Below are 16322 nucleotides of genomic sequence, written 5' to 3'. Positions count from 1 at the left end.
TGACAGAGTCCCGCTCTTTCACCCAGGCTGGAGTGTAGTGGCTCTATTTCAGCTCACTGCAACCTCTGCCTCCTGGGTTCAAGCAATTCTCCTGCCTCAGCCTCCCGAGTACCTGGGATTACAGGCATGCACCACTATGCCTAGCTAATTTTTGTAATTTTCATCGAGATGGAGTGTCTCCATGTTAGCCAGGATGGTCTTGAACTCCTGACCTTAGACGATCCACCTACCTCCACCTCCCAAAGTGCTAGGATTACAGGCGCTGCTTTTTTAACTACCAAAGGTGCTGCTTTTTAAAGTAAGGCTACCGTCTTTCTGCAGTGGTCAACTTACCATAATAAGCAACTACACAAAGGAGTTTGCATGGAGGCAAAAAGGTGTGGATGTGGGTAAATGAATCCCAATACACAAACTACCAAAAATGAGAATTGTAAAACCTATTTACAATGAGTTGTAAAAGACTCATACAGCTGAATACTTCTCGGGCGGAAGTACTAGATTAGTGAAATTATACCAGTCTTGATCTTGATGATGTTGATAAAAAGTGGTTCTTAACATCCATAATTCAATATGACTCAAAACACTGACTATTTAGGTTGAAAGTAAATAGGTCACATTTGCTAGATAACTTTTAAGTTAGACAAGTGAGCTCAAGGTAAACATGTCAGTGTCTACCTGTTACCTGGCCCCTCAGCAATCTTAAAAGGATTATCAATGGAATCAATGCAGGAGTGAGGTACTAATTCAGGTTACTGTTCTTGTCTTGGTTGTCACCTTAAATTATTTACTCTCTGTAGATCTCAATTCACATTTTTTTTGTAATTCAGACTATAATATTATCTAGATTTATAAGATATCTTAATGAAGAAGTTAAAATAGCCAGTTTGATATATAAAGCAAAGTACTACTCTGAGCTCATTTTTATCTATAAAAGAGGGATACTGTAGATGTTTGATGATGGGTCATTTACACATCTGACTTATAAAGTTTATGTTTATTTGAGAATATATTTGATTTTTAAAAGACTTACTGAAAGCATTACTAATGAAAAAGGATTGCTTGTCATAAATTTTACCTTAGCCGTAGAATTGATATAACAGAGATCCAAAAGAGTGTTGGGTTTCTGGCTGAGGACAACTGGTCAACAATGTCAAAATAGGATGTGCTGGTAGAAACCTTTTGGGACAGAGAATTAGAAAAACTGGACACTTATCATTGATTTTGCTATTGAATAGATGTGTGGCTTCAGCTAGACCACTCCATTTTCGAGTACCTCTCATCTTATTTTCAAACCTGCATGACAATAATACCTTCTTCATATTTTTATATTAGTATTATCAATGCTTAAGATATTTCTAAATGAAGTAAGGACATTTGCTGCAATCTGACCATTGTTCTAAATTAGCTCCATGCAATTTTCCTTGGACACATGTGTCTGTTAATTTTGTTAACTTAGTTTTATTTCATTTCCTCTGTTAAAAGGAAATGCATTTATCCTTTCTTTTCTTTTATTACCACTTAAATGTCCTGCCCCGAAGGTTTCTTGGTATTTACACATCTTCCAGGCTGGGCGTGGTTGCTCACACCTGTAATCTCAGTGTTTTGGGAGGCCAAGGCAGGAGGATGGCTTGAGAACAAGAGTAGGAGATCAGCCTGGGCAACACAGTGAGACTCCCATCTCTACAAAAAAATTCTGAAAATTAGCTGGGTGTGTTTGTACATGCCTGTAATTCTAGCTACTTGAGAGGCTGAGGCAAGAGGATTGTTTGAGTGCAGAAGTTTGAGGCTGCAGTGAGTTAATCAAGCCACTGCATTCCAGCCTAGGTGACAGAGCAAAATCCTGTCTCAAAAAAAAAAAAAAAAAGATACCTTCCAGCAATAGTTGAACTTTCATTCTCCCATCCATCCATATGTGTTCAACATGTAATGGATTCAGCATGGATCCATGCATGTTCAACGTGAATTGGATGCCTACAGCATACAAAGGCTGTGCCATCTGCTGGACTTTAGACCATTTCAGTTGCGGCATATGCAGATTGAAAGCCACGTGGTTAAAACTTATACCCAGCATGTTGAAAAAGCAAAGCTGACAGTGGCAGATACTCTTGACCTCTCCTAGACTCTGGGAGTGTTTGACAGCAAGCCCATGGTGCAATCTATCCCTTTCCCAGTTGTCTTCTGAGCCCGCTCCTGTGTGTTGCACTTGAGAATGCCTGACTGATCCTGAGAAGATTAAGTTGTCTTGAACGGAATCTTAAAGAGCTAGACTTCCCTTTGTTTATTTTGTATCAGAGAGAACCTTGATGGCTGCCCCAGCATAGACTACAATTTCATAGGTTTTCAATTGGAGGAGGAAAACATATTGACCAGGATAATCCCTTCCCACTCTACACCCTAAAGAAGAGTTCCTAAATTGGATAATTTTTTCACATTTCTAATATGATTGCATTCTTAAATAAGAGAACCCTTTGGGTGAGAAAAATTAGCAAATAGATTTTCTATAGATAAAAATATCCTGTTGAATGACATTTCATAAAATTGTCTGCTTCCATAGGTTTTCCAGTGACTCCATAGTCTCCATTCAAGCAGGTACCATGTGAAATCTGTCAAAATGTCTTACCTTGTCGTCGCTTTTCCACATAGTGGGAAATGTTGAAGATCAGTGATATAACCAAAGCCAAGCCCAGCAATGCCAGAAGTCCCCAGAGGAAAAAGGGGCACCCAGAGTTTCCTGGAAATTAAAATACACATACACATAATACAAAAGCTGCTTACCCATTTGTTTTGGTCTGGCTATTGCCATGATTAAAGCTGTTGTATTTATTCATAATGAAGGACACATTCTCTACCAGGAAAGTAATTAATATGCATAACTTTTTTTCAGTTTTCAAAGTGGGTGTTGGTGTTAAGTTGCTGAATTCAGCATGGGCAAAAGGATTCAAGTTTCTCACATTTTGAATGTTTATGAAATAAATGACTTTTTTGTGTAGCTACTAAAAGGTGACAAGTGGTGACTGATAAAAAAACTTTTGTTCAAAAAGCAACAACATTCAAATTACCAAGAATTCTAATTTGCTATACTTTTCACCTTTCTTTAATCCTCAGACTATAACCATACATGCTTTTCTTATTTACAGAAAATCGCCTGTTCTCTTCCATTAATCTCAGTAGTATAGAATACGATGTGTTGGGATAAAACAATAATTCTGGAGCCCAGTTTTGTTAAGATTGGCCACAGGGAGCTTTTCTCATACTATGTAGAGCCCCATGAATGAAAAGTGGAAAGTTAATTACACTTCTCTTTCCCCTAGGCCTACACAGGGTCAGAATAATCAGTATTACTGTCTTCCACCCCCACATCTTGTCCCAGTAAAAGGTCTTCAGGGGCAATGACACACATGGAGAGGTCATCTCCTATAACAGTGCCTCCTGGAATACCTCCTGAAGGACCTACCTGAGGCTGTTTTACAGTTAATTTTTTTTGTAAGTAGAAGTATACTCTAAGGTAATGATAAAAGCATAGTATAGTAAATACATAAACCAGTAATATAGTCATTTATTATCATTACCAATTATTCTGTACATAATTGTATGTGCTATACTTTTCTACAACTGACAGCACAGTAGGTTTGTTTACACCAGCATCACCATAAACATATGAGTAATGCATTGCACTATGACATCCCAACAGTTATGATGTCACTAAATGATAAACATTTTTCAACCCCATTATAATCTTATGGGACCACCATAAAATATGTGATCAATCATCGACCAAAACACTGTTTTGTGTGTGTGTGCGTGTGTGTGTGCGTGTGTGTGTGTGCGCGCGTGCGTGTGTGTGCGTGTGCGCGTGTGTGCGCGTGTGTGTGCGTGTGCGCGTGCGTGTGTGTGTGCGTGCGCATGTGTGCGCGCGTGTGTGCGTGTGCGTGTGCGTGTGTGCGCGCGTGTGTGCACGCGTGTGTGTGCGTGTGCATGTGCGTGTGCGTGTGTGTGCGCGCGTGTGTGCGCGCGTGTGTGCGTGTGTGCGTGCGTGTGCGTGTGTGTGTGCGTGTGCGTGTGTGTGTGCGTGCGTGTGTGTGCGTGTGTGTGCGTGCGTGTGCGTGTGTGTGCGTGCGTGTGCGTGTGCGTGCGTGTGTGCGTGTGTGCGTGTGCGTGTGCGTGCGTGTGTGTGCGTGTGTGCGTGCGTGTGTGCGTGTGTGTGCGTGCGTGCGCGTGTGCGTGTGTGTGCGTGCGTGTGTGCGTGTGCATGTGTGCGTGCGCGTGTGCGTGCGTGTGCGTGCGTGTGCGTGCGCGTGCGTGTGTGTGTGCATGCATGTGTGTGCGTGCGTGTGCGTGTGCGTGCGTGCGCGTGCGTGTGTGTGCGTGCGTGTGTGTGTGTGTGCGTGCGTGCGTGTGTGTGCGCGCGTGTGCGTGTGCGTGTGTGTGTGTGTGTGTGTGTGTGTGTTTTGAGATGGAGTCTTGCTCTTTCACCCAGGCTGAAGTGCAGTGGCAGGATCTCGGCTCACTACAACCTCCATCTCCCAAGTTCAGGCAATCCTCCTTTCTCAGCCTCCCAAGTAGCTGGGATTACAGGCATGCACCACCACGCCCGGCTAATTTTTGTGTTTTTAGTAGAGACAGGGTTTCACCATGCTGGTCAGGTTGGTCTCGAACTCCTGACCTCAAGTGATCCACCCATCTCGGCCTCCCAAAGTGCTGGGATTACAGGCGTGAGACATTGAGCCCAGCTGGACCAAAACATTGTTACACAGCACATGACAGTACATTGTACAATGACAATTATATAATATAACATAATATAGTATAGAACAACTTCCCTACAAACACATTTTATAATTAATTTATTAGAGTTGACCAGGGAGTCGCATTGGTTAAAATTAAGCATTTAATGGATGCAGTAATAATTTATCTTTGGCTAAACTGGACTTGTAACCTTGCTTTAGACATAGTTCAAGCTATAATTATTGCATCCAATTTCTATAGTATATACTTTGGGACCTTGTTCATTCACTCATCAAATGCTGAAAGGATGAGAAATTGATTTCGGAAAGATTATTTTGACCTTGCCTGTGTGAAACTACCTGGATCTACCCATATGGAAGTAAAATAGACTTTGATGATTTTCTATTCTGGGACATGTCCCAGTTATGTTTTCAAAATTTCTTAAGGGAATGTCAAGACTGCTTCCATCTCATCGACCATTAAAGCATACAATCTGCCTAAAATGGCAACAGAGAGTTGAACTTCATGTTGTAGTCAGAAAATAAAATTTAAAATTCTCTGTTGCTCTTTCTTATTTGCTTCCATTTTCCACATTTGGGCCTTTGTTCTCAGGACAAAATAAAACATATTTTAAGAAAAAGAACCAGCCGTATGAAACTCTCCATTGAATACATTAATTTCAGGGATACTATGAACTGGAAGATATTATTTAATACATCCCATAGTGTCTCAAATTCAAAGGCCTGGGGATTTCCTTAAGAACTGGCACATTTTTGCTATTATGTCCCATGTGAATATTGTACTTGATCATCTGTCTGTCTTTGATACACAATCTACTTTAAGCAAATCTTGAGAACTTTATGATACTCATTTTTGTGAACTAATCATATCCCTTTTTCCTTATTTTCTCTTCACCTTGACTTATTTGGTTATCTTTTATACTGTTATACTTATTTCTAATACCCCTTTTTCTGGGGGAGGGGTAAATAAATACATGGAAAATAATAATAAATCTCTAGCACTTATCACCCTTGGGAACACTAATAAAAATCAATCTTCTTTCTACTTAGCATTTTTTTCTTTCCATTTCCCATAACACATAGCATTTAGTATATACTCAATACATAGTTATGGTTTGAATAAATAAAATATAATACAATATAACCAATCATACTTCAAGGAAGTAAACAGAAAGCCCTAATCTTATTTTTTAAATTACACTGAATCTAGCTATAAATCATCCAATCATTTGGACAAAATTATATTGAAAATAGAAGTTTTGCCTTCTCCTTTCCAATTAAAGAGAATTGAAATAGTTGTATTAGTCCATTAATTGCTATAAGAAGATAATTTGACTCTCAGCTACAAAGAAACAACCTAATCAATATCACAAGCCTGTATGCGACACTGAAAGCTTTTGGGAAAGTCCTAATAATTTTCATGAAATATGTCAGAAACACTAAGGCAAAAACTTGGGTCACACTGTACATTTCTTTAGAGTTGTGTTTTGTCATTTACTGTTAGAGTAAATTTGCCCCACATAACCACCTGGAGGCCTTTTAAAACACAATCTACATGCTAATATTGGGGAGTAGTTTAGGTATATGTGATGTAGTTTCACATGGTCTCTGGTTTCCTCTGCTGTTGGGGTCCATAATTCCTAAGTATTCCTTAGGACCTTGGGGTCCTAAGTATTCCTTGGAATACTTCTGTTTTCCAAGTTTTTAAAAATAGTATTATATACATTTTAAACAGGAAGATTTTTATTTAGAGGCTTTGTATTTTATGACATTCTTTTTTTTTTTTTTTTTTTTTTTTTTTTTTTTTTTGAGGCGGAGTCTCGCTCTGTCGCCCGGACTGGAGTGCAATGGCCGGATCTCAGCTCACTGCAAGCTCCGCCTCCCGGGTTTTTTTTACGCCATTCTCCTGCCTCAGCCTCCCAAGTAGCTGGGACTACAGGCGCCCGCCACCTCGCCCGGCTAGTTTTGTATTTTAGTAGAGACGGGGTTTCACCGTGTTAGCCAGGATGGTCTCGATCTCCTGACCTCGTGATCCGCCCGTCTCGGCCTCCCAAAGTGCTGGGATTACAGGCTTGAGCCACCGCGCCCGGCCTATTTTATGACATTCTTAATATCTTTCATGATTTTTTGATTGCCAGCAATAAATACTCCCATTTTGAAAACCAATGCACACACATGAGAAGAGTAGACATTAAGTAGTTAGTGGTGGAAATTTTCAACTTGAATTCAGGTCTGCATAAACGTACACACACACAGACACACACACACACACACACTTTATACCTCCCCTTACCCAGTAATGCTAAATACGCAGTATAAATATTTCCATGCTCTTGTGGGTATCTACTTAGTACAGACAGTGCCTCTTAGAATATCGGATGCACAAAGTGCTTAAATTTTTTTGCCCAACAAGTGTAACCTTTAGTATCAATATTCATTAATTGTAACTACTTTCATTTGTATAGCTTTGATCAATTTTTAAAAACTCCCACACAATTTGAATTCAGCTGTTTACACTGTTAAAAAGCCAAAGGCTTTGAGAAATTATCAGAGAGGCAATGGCAGCTAGGAAAATCATGATTTAAGTTTCTCTCCAGCTTCCAACTACCAGGGGCTAATAGTGGTGGGTTTAATTATAAAACCTCTGACTCCCTTAAAGCCAACAGTAATTGGCAGGCACTGTCTTTGAAATTCACAATTTGCATGTGTTCTGGAAGGAAACCCAGCTAAGCAAATATAATGTCTTTCTGCTGGCAGATTTGATTTACACAGAAGCCTTTACTTAAACAATTAACAATAGGAAAAGCAATAAATATAATGTCTTAATTGTTTTTACTTCAGGCTGTCTTTAACTGAGACAAGTGTATGAGTTTATAGTATATTACAGCATATAGCTTCTCTTAATGGCTTTCCTTGGCTTGTAAACTCTGTCAGAGCAATGAACATCTCTTTGCATTCCATGAATGTGTAGATTTATTTTAGGCCCACAGAAATCTCAATAGCAATATTATGATCCCCATGGGTCTACTTATAAAACAAGTTTTTCTTACCATGGTGGTGGTTGGTACTAAATAAGGCACATTCTTGATGATTTTTTGAATGTGACACATCATCACTACACCCACAATCCCAACCACTGCCCATCATCCCAAAATAAAAGACATTTGAATCATGGATATTAGCACAGGAGGGGGCTCTCAAATCAGTTCCAGGCTTTCAAGTAAAATACCATGCTGTCTTTAATGCAAATCTGAAATCCACTGACTTTAAGTGTCTATTATGAACAGGGGGTTATTTGAGAAGTAAATGGTGTGTATTGGGGAGTGGGCTGTGATGGGGAAAGAGAAAATAGCAATATTAGCTTTGGATTACCTATTTTCAAACTGTGGAAAAGGGAATGAGAGTAGTCACTAGTTGTGTGGCTGGTTGTGTGCAAATCACTGAACCTCACTAAGACAATTGTAACCCTGGAGTTCATATCTTCATCTATGTTACATTAAGGCTACCTCTTCCTAGCACATCATGATTCCCCTCAATCAACACTTGACTTAATTTAATTGAAGAAAGTATAAATGTGAAAGGTGGAGGGCAGAAGAGAGTAAATTATGATACCTCCAATGCTAGACTCTTCGTTGCTTCTACAATTAAACTTTACCCAAGATTGGTAAACCTCAGAAATTCTACTGAGATTAAAGTGCTGCTGTAGATGAACCTGTCTTTCTCTGTATTTAATGACTCCATTTATATGTGTACTTATTGTTTATTTGAGAAGAACCTTAGTAAGATCCTCTGAAGATGGCATGGTTGTATGGAAAGTTTCATCCAATAAAATACTTTATTATGTTTCTTTTAATATTTCAAGAAGGCCTATTTTGTCATCTCTTCCCTTTAATTCTGAAATGCTGAGAAGATTACGTGCAATCAAAAATGTCTGGAAAAGTGCCCAATAATGATTTCTCTTATTCACTAGCAATTTGTGGACATTTATTACTTGGAACTGTGATCTTTCCTGGATTGACTTTTCTTAAAAACACTGCCCAACTCATAATATTACCTAAATTAAATGGAGAAACATTGTCTTTGACCCATCTGAGTTTAAAAGATAATTTACAAATTAGTCCCACCCAGTCTCTAAAAGAAAGGATTTCATTGTTCTCAAAAGGTGATGAGGCTCAAGAGAAGATAAAACTGAGTAAAGAAAATTAAGACTCCTTTTTTAAAAAAATGAAGATGCGTAAACTAAATTGTGAATCATTATTTAAATTAATGATAGACCAAAGGACTTGTTTTCACCATTTGATTCCATTAATATTGATTTTATGTAAATGCAGAAACACAGCAGGAATTATGATACTAGAACATTGTGGATAATGCAATGACTACAGGCATATAGGTAGGAAAAAAGAAAATACTTGGGTTTTTGTTTTCATACATAGTTTTACTTAACTAGAAAAAATTATTCTTTTGCGTGTGTTCAAATTTATTTTATTTTTTATTTTACCATCTAAATATAAAAAATACTATCATCTGATTCTCTTCTTTCATGTGAAATTTTGTTTTGTTTTGACTTTTAATACCTGTGAGGCTTTTAAATACTTAGTCTTTGCATCTCTTCTGTGAAACTGTAAAAGTTCTCAACTGATGATGGAGGAGCTCCTGTATTAAACCCAAAGGGGAAGTCTGAACTACAAAATGCTGTGGAGGAAATGTTACCATATCTCTTCTAAATTTAGAATTAATTAGTCCCGAAAATAGTTGAATGTCATATTCACTGTCTTTGGCCTTCCCATGCTTTCTTAGTTCCCCATCATCATCAGCTCATGGCAATTATACTTAGTAATGCTATGTTCATTTCTTGCAGGGCACTAGAAAAATGGGGACACTTGTTTTTGTTCTTTGCTAAAGTATGAACTGGTAAAGAAAAGGAGAGGTATGAAAATTGTATGTCAGCTTATGGTCCCTGTGTGATTTATGTAATCAATTGATTGTAAGATCCATCAAACAGAACAATGGAAGCCAATTCACAGAAATTATAATATATGCAATCTTTACTCCATAGCTGGCCTATACAAATTGGTATTAAAAGTACTATAAGCATAATAATTAAGCAAAAGATGTAATCAAACTATCGCAAATGGTAGAGTTATAAACAGTTTAAAAATCCATGCAAAAATGTTCAACCTCATTATAATCAAAGTAATGCGTATTAAACAATGAGTTAGCATGTTGTGCTTATGAAATTAGACAAGATCAGCTTGTGAGGGAGAAGCACTGCTAGAATGAGAGGGAATTGGCATCACTCTTGGGAAAGCAATTTGGCAATAATGAGATTTAAAATGCTCATAATCTCTTAGTAATTTCAGTTCTAGAAAGTTTTTCTGAGAAAATAACCCTTACTATGGAAAAGCTATAGAGTTATTCATCTTTCTGCCATATAAAAATATTTTTAAAAACTGTGTACAACAGGGCTGGGCATGGTGGCTCACGCCTGTAATCTCAGCACTTTGGGAGGCCAAGGCAGGCAGATCACAAGGTCAAGAGATCGAGACCATCCTTGCCAACACTGTGAAACCCCGTCTCTACTAGAAATACAAAAATTAGCCAAGCATGGTGGTGCGCGGCTGTAGACCCAGATACTCGGGAGGCAGGAGAATCGCTTGAACCTGGGAGGCAGAGGTTGCAGTGAGCCAAGATTGCGCCACTGCACTCCTGCCTGGTGACAAAGAGAGACTGTCTCAAAAAAACAAAAACAACAACAAAAAAACTATATACAACATAAATGTTCAGCAATAAACAAATGACTAAACTATAACTGAAAATGTCATTTTGTGCATTCTTTTAAAATGATCAGGCAGAAGTTATATTAAAAAGGGACATGGTTATGTTAGTGAAAAAAGTTGGGTATATTATGTACATTATCACTTCAGTTATGTAAAGCAAACATCTGGAATGTGTATAAACAAAAACTGAAAGGAAATACAACATATTTTGTGTTTTTAAGGTGATGGAAAATATGTATGAATTTTAATATATATTTCACAGTTCTCTCACATTACATAATATTCATGTTTTCTTTTGCAACAAAAAGATGTTTCTTTAATAAATTAAAAGTACATAAAAGAATACAGGAGGAATGAACCATCAACATGGATTCACAACAGCAATCAATATGGATCCAACCCTTTCACAACAGCGAGTCAATATGGATCCAACCCTCATGATTAATCGCACAGCAATTGAATTTTCACTGGCCTTTTCAAAATCGTCATCTCTCTGAATGTTGACAATTGCATTGCTTTCTAAAAAATACTATAGTGCCTAATCTCTGAGGAATTAGACTTACACCTATCCTGTTTAATAGCTAAACTAAACTAAAGAGGAATACACATAGTCAACAAAAGCTTCTTTAAAAATAACAAGTACTTCACATGGCATAATTATCAGTGAACGCTTACTGAACGGCTGTAATTAGATTTACATTCTAAAACACTGTCCACATTTTTCTTTCAAAAGAAAAATGTCAACTTATACTCATTAACATGTTTCAAAACATATTTTAATTATACTGAAAGTTATCCAACATTTTAAAATAACTACTTTCTAAATACTAAGGGTCTTCTCATTAGGACTTAGAAATTATTAAGTGAATTTTAGACACACAAATGGAACAAAACATTTAAAATGCCACTTACCTGACATGCTTCTTTTTTTAGAGAAATCTTTATCTAGCCATAAGACAAATATATAGATTAAAAATCCTCCTACAAACTTCTTTCGTAAGTAATGTTGCTATGTTATGTTAAAAGCAGCATGACAGTAAAACTTATCTTTATCTGTGCCTCAGATTCTTTTCTCTTCTGTTTCTTAAAATCTTTTGTGTGTACTTTGTTTCAGTTACAAACAGGAAATGTGGTGAAGGAGGTGTCTTGAGTTTTGATCTGAAAACAGTTGACTTAAATTGTGAAACATGGGAAGAAAAATCCCACATGCCTTTGTAATCTGACATTTGAATTTTATCAATACCTGAGTCTAATTGAAAATAAATAAATAAAGGTATGAATTAAACTAGGAGGGATCTTCCTATCTCTGGAGAGAATCCAGTCATCTCTTCACAAGTAAATTCACATGGAAACAAAATAAGATACACTAAACTGATGAGTAAATAGTAAGCAACCCCTGGGTGTGCTCAGCTATTGTATTTTCTTGAGCCATGATGGAGGACAGGGAGTTAATATTTTTTGGGCACTTAGTATGTATCAGTTGCCTTCTATACTTTCTCTTAATGGGAGGCTAGATGCCTGCCTTATTTCCTGACAGTCCTCACCTTGTCATCATGAGTTTCTCTGTCCAATATAGAGCCACCTGACAACAAGCTCCTGCTCTCAACCACCACTCCAGAGTCTTAATAGCAGCAGTTCTTACATGCTGGTGTACATAAGTATGCTATATGATGCTAGTTTAAAATCCTGGGCCCATCTGAATCAGACTATTTAGGGTGAAGCACTAGAATCTGCACTTTAACAAGCAGATTTTCTGAGTGCATTTTAAATTACATATATTGTATATGATAAACTATTTTAATATAGATGTTCTGGACGATGCTTTCGGAAACTCATATGGAATAGAATCTATCTTATTCATTATTACAATTTCATAACTAGAATTATGCACACCGGCATGTTGCAGGTCTCAATAAATACTCTCAGTGGTTGAAAAAACAAAACAATGAGTGGCTTGTGCTTTCTTTTTCCTCCATTGTAGAAAATAACTCCCTAGTAAGCAAAATACAGTGCATCTTATCCTTTGGACAAAGCTAGCTAAACACTAACAAATTTTTCCATTTCAATCACTTCCCCTCAAATATTTTTTGGTGAATCATTGACTCAGAGGCTGTAAAACTGAAAGAGACCTTGGACATTCTCTGGTCTAATCTTCTTTAAAAGGCATTTTTAAAGTATGTTCCATAGAACGAACGCTCGGCCTTTAAGAAACTCAGAAGACAAGTGTTTCTTCGACAAATATATTTGGAAAAACTATATAGCTTTATTTTTACCTCCGCAGATACATATTAAAGGCTTAGGTAAGTCCTGCGAAAAGGAAACCCAAACAATATTTTTATCAGAGTTTTTCTAAACTTATTTGACCAGAGGACTCTATTCAGCAGCTAACCATGAGCAAAGTGACAGGTTTTATGAAGCAGGCCTGGATGCTCACAGAACAAGACTTCAGGGAACAGCAGCCTCAGGTTCATGTAGGGATCAGAGGACAACAAAGAATCAGAAGGTTTCATCCTAGAATTAAATGGAACATAGGGAGGAAGACTGCTGAAAAGTTGAATCCCAGACATTCAGGAGGGTTCAGGCACCTGATAAACCAGTTTGAGAGGAGAGGGCCTAGTTATGGCCTTGAGGAGTTGAGCTTTGGTCCTGAAAGAGGGTAACTGGTAAGAAAAGTAGAAGTCCTAGGCTCAAGAAAGAACTAGAGAGGTTATCTAAGCAACACCTTGGAATATGGGCAAAGTAGATGGCCACAACTGGAGTATACAGAGGACATTGGAAAGAGAAAGAATTTCAGGACTGGAAATTTGGGTGCTGGCATTCCTTTGTTATAACAAAATTATGGCAGAGAATGGGGAAAGAAGGAAGGAAGAAGGAAGGAATTGCAGAATTTTCTGGAATTCTGCAATTCCAGAAAAACCGTGTTTAATTATTATTGGCTGTGAATGGAGAGAAGGTCAGCTCAGCAAGAATGACTCAGGCAAAAATGCAGAAACTCTGTGGTTTGCTCAGAAGAAGTACCTCTCAGAGCAGCCCAACAGGAAGAGAGACCCAAAGCAAACCCACCTGTTCGGAGAGCAGCTGTCTAAGGGCTTCCCTGCCTCAAGTGTATGACTTTACGCATACAGCTGCAGGAAGCTGGGGAAGGCAAGAGAAGAGACGTTAGGAAGGATATGTCCTGCTTCAGAGAGAGCCTGAAGTACCTGTTGAGTGATTACCTTATGGTTTAAAAGGGTTAATGTACATCCTATGCATGATTGACATCTCTAAATGGTAAAAACTTAGGCTAATCTGAACCACTTCACAGTTTCTAATTATTATAGTATTTTTGAAAAGTGATCTTCATTACAATGTTCCATTCCATAGATTTAAATAATCTATGGAGATATAACAAGATCATTCAAGGTCACGCAGGAAGCCCATGCCTGCACATTAGTTAGTTCCATAGACGTTTGAAATTTGCCAGGAAAAAAAACAGCTTTTCATTAAATATAGATAGTTGAGCACATGGAAACACTATCAGAATATAAAAAAAGCATATGGATATGTATTTGTTATAAAATATATTAGAAAGTGCATTCAGAGATTTGAATGATGGCTTCATGAGCCACGTTTAAATAATAAATAAACATGAGGCCTCTGTAGTACTTTTTAAGGAGATGGGTTACCAAAAGGGAATTTCAAAGATAGCTAGACGAAGCAGAAATGTCTCTACAAGCTTAAAGCAGTTAGAGATGTTGTAGGAAATTTTGGGGGGAGGTTTTGATGAGCACCTGTCAAGAAATAAAAATATTAAGGCCAACAAAATTGAGGTTTTGTTGCCAACAGAAAATGAAAAACATGTCAAAATGGCAGCTGCCATTCAGAGTTTCAGAAAATGGGTCAGAGTGTAGAAAGAGGCCTGGTTTTTCAAACTTCTTTTTTAATGATCATCTGTCATTTTTATTAATTTTCATCAGCATAATGTATTTTCTTATATCTGTGTGTGTGTGTATATGTGTGTGTGTGTATATATATATATATATAAAGAGAGAGGGAGAGAGTCTGAGGGTTTCCAAGCTGCTGAATAGATATATTTACAAAAGTATTTAGCTATTGTTTAAATTACTTACAATAACATGCACCAGTGTTATAACTGGAATAAAAGATGTGCCCTTATTTTAAAGGCTCTTTGTAATATCTGTTTTATTGAAACACTGCTTACCTCTCTGTAATTTTTCTTTATTCCGGTGAATTGCTGTTTAGTCATACTGAAGCTAGTACAAAGTAAGCAAACCGCTTGATGAGAGAAAGGAGCGAACGGGCCACCTGTGCTATCAATTATGCTATTTTCACCTGTGAAATTATTCAAACTTGATTATGAGGTTGCATTTGCCACTGATTATATTAGTATTTATATTTTCATTGAGTTTAGACTATAAGGTCCTCCAGAAAGCACAATTATTCAGACAAAAAAGATAAAAGCAAATTAAAAGCAATAGAACAATGCATAGACTTAGCATCAGATTTTTCTTTTTATTACAAGTATCATGCCTTACAGAACCAGAAGTCTTAAAATTAAAGACTAAAATAAAACCGTAGACACAAAATGTTCAGAAACAGTAGAGAAAAATGTCTAATATTAGGTAGTCTGTTTTCCTATATGTGAGAGGCTTAAGTATCCAGGTTTTCTAGAAGACAACAATTTGCCCCATTATACCGCTTTCTAGGTAGTGCTCTAGAGGGAATACTATCAGCAAACCTAAAGCATTCTGAGAAATCTTGGTCTTATTTGAAACACAACTGATTCAAACAAAGTAAATCAGCTTATTTACCACAGCCCTTCTCAGAGATAATATTCAATTTCTCTTCTTAAGGGAAGGCTATGTTACACAGTATTTTAAAAAAGTATTTCCTAAGAGTTAACATCCCTTTATTTTTAAAGCATTTTACAAGACTACTGTTATAAAGCATATGTTTTAGAAAACACGGGATCAGTCAACTTTTTCTTCCTGTTGAACTGGCTCTTACTCTCTGGCCTCTTCTGACATTTAGGGCCTGGCTTACTTGAGGAGCACCATGATAATATCAGCTGTAACACCTGAATGTCAATTTTTATCATTAGAGATAGTTTTCTTACGATTAAAAAAGAATGAGTCCTTACAACTCAAATGCCCTAGGACACAATTAGCATCCTCAGAATATCTTACACAGTGAGTCTAGTTCTAGTGAGTCCTCTACCAAATGAGATATATGATAGATTAATTTTGATTAAAATAAGAGACTTGGTGCTAGACTATTTTTAGGAAAAGGCAAATTTTAGTTGAAGGACCCCAGGGAATAGGAGCATTGAGTGGAAGCAGGAACACTAAGAAGTGAGGCACCAGTCAGGGTTCTGGCCGGCAACAGATGCTAACAGTCAAAGGGGTGGTAGAACGAGTTAAATGAAGAGAATACATTTACGACAGTGCAGGCAGGGCTAGCAGGAAGCAAAGGGAAAGTGAAGCACTTCTGGGTTAACAATAGAGGGAGCCAATGACCACCCATGGGCTCGAAAATGTTGGAGGAGTATCAGTAACTGGAAACCAGCAAGTAGCCATGGAAGAGCTACCTGACAGGGGCTATGGCTTTCAGAAACACAAAAACAAAAACAAAAGTGAAACAACAATAACAAAAACCAGCCATTGTCATGTTACAAGCCAGCAAGAAGAGAACTGTGGGGAAAAAAAATCTCAATTTTGCTCTCCTCTGCCTTCCATTCTTCCACCCATTTCCTCATCGGCCAAACCCAACAGTCAGAGGAAAAGGCAGCCCTGATGAT

At 37.6% G+C, this 16322-nt stretch overlaps 1 protein-coding gene across 1 annotated transcript in view; it reads right to left on the bottom strand.

Annotated features, from left to right (window-relative positions):
- Positions 1-11673, bottom strand: part of TRAT1 (T cell receptor associated transmembrane adaptor 1) — a 40365-nt gene extending 28692 nt beyond the window's left edge. Inside the window, 2 exon segments of the mRNA XM_017870876.1 lie at positions 2594-2731; positions 11438-11673. Coding sequence (XP_017726365.1) covers positions 2594-2731; positions 11438-11444 — 145 coding nt within the window. The 5' untranslated portion in view covers positions 11445-11673.
- Positions 11674-16322: the final 4649 nt, after the last annotated feature.

Source organism: Rhinopithecus bieti, unplaced genomic scaffold, assembly GCF_001698545.2.
Source record: "Rhinopithecus bieti isolate Rb0 unplaced genomic scaffold, ASM169854v2 scaffold_5478, whole genome shotgun sequence".
NCBI classification, from domain to species: domain Eukaryota; kingdom Metazoa; phylum Chordata; class Mammalia; order Primates; family Cercopithecidae; genus Rhinopithecus; species Rhinopithecus bieti.
The sequence above is the reverse complement of the archived record's forward strand: the minus strand, read 5'-3'. Positions and strand labels throughout refer to the sequence as shown.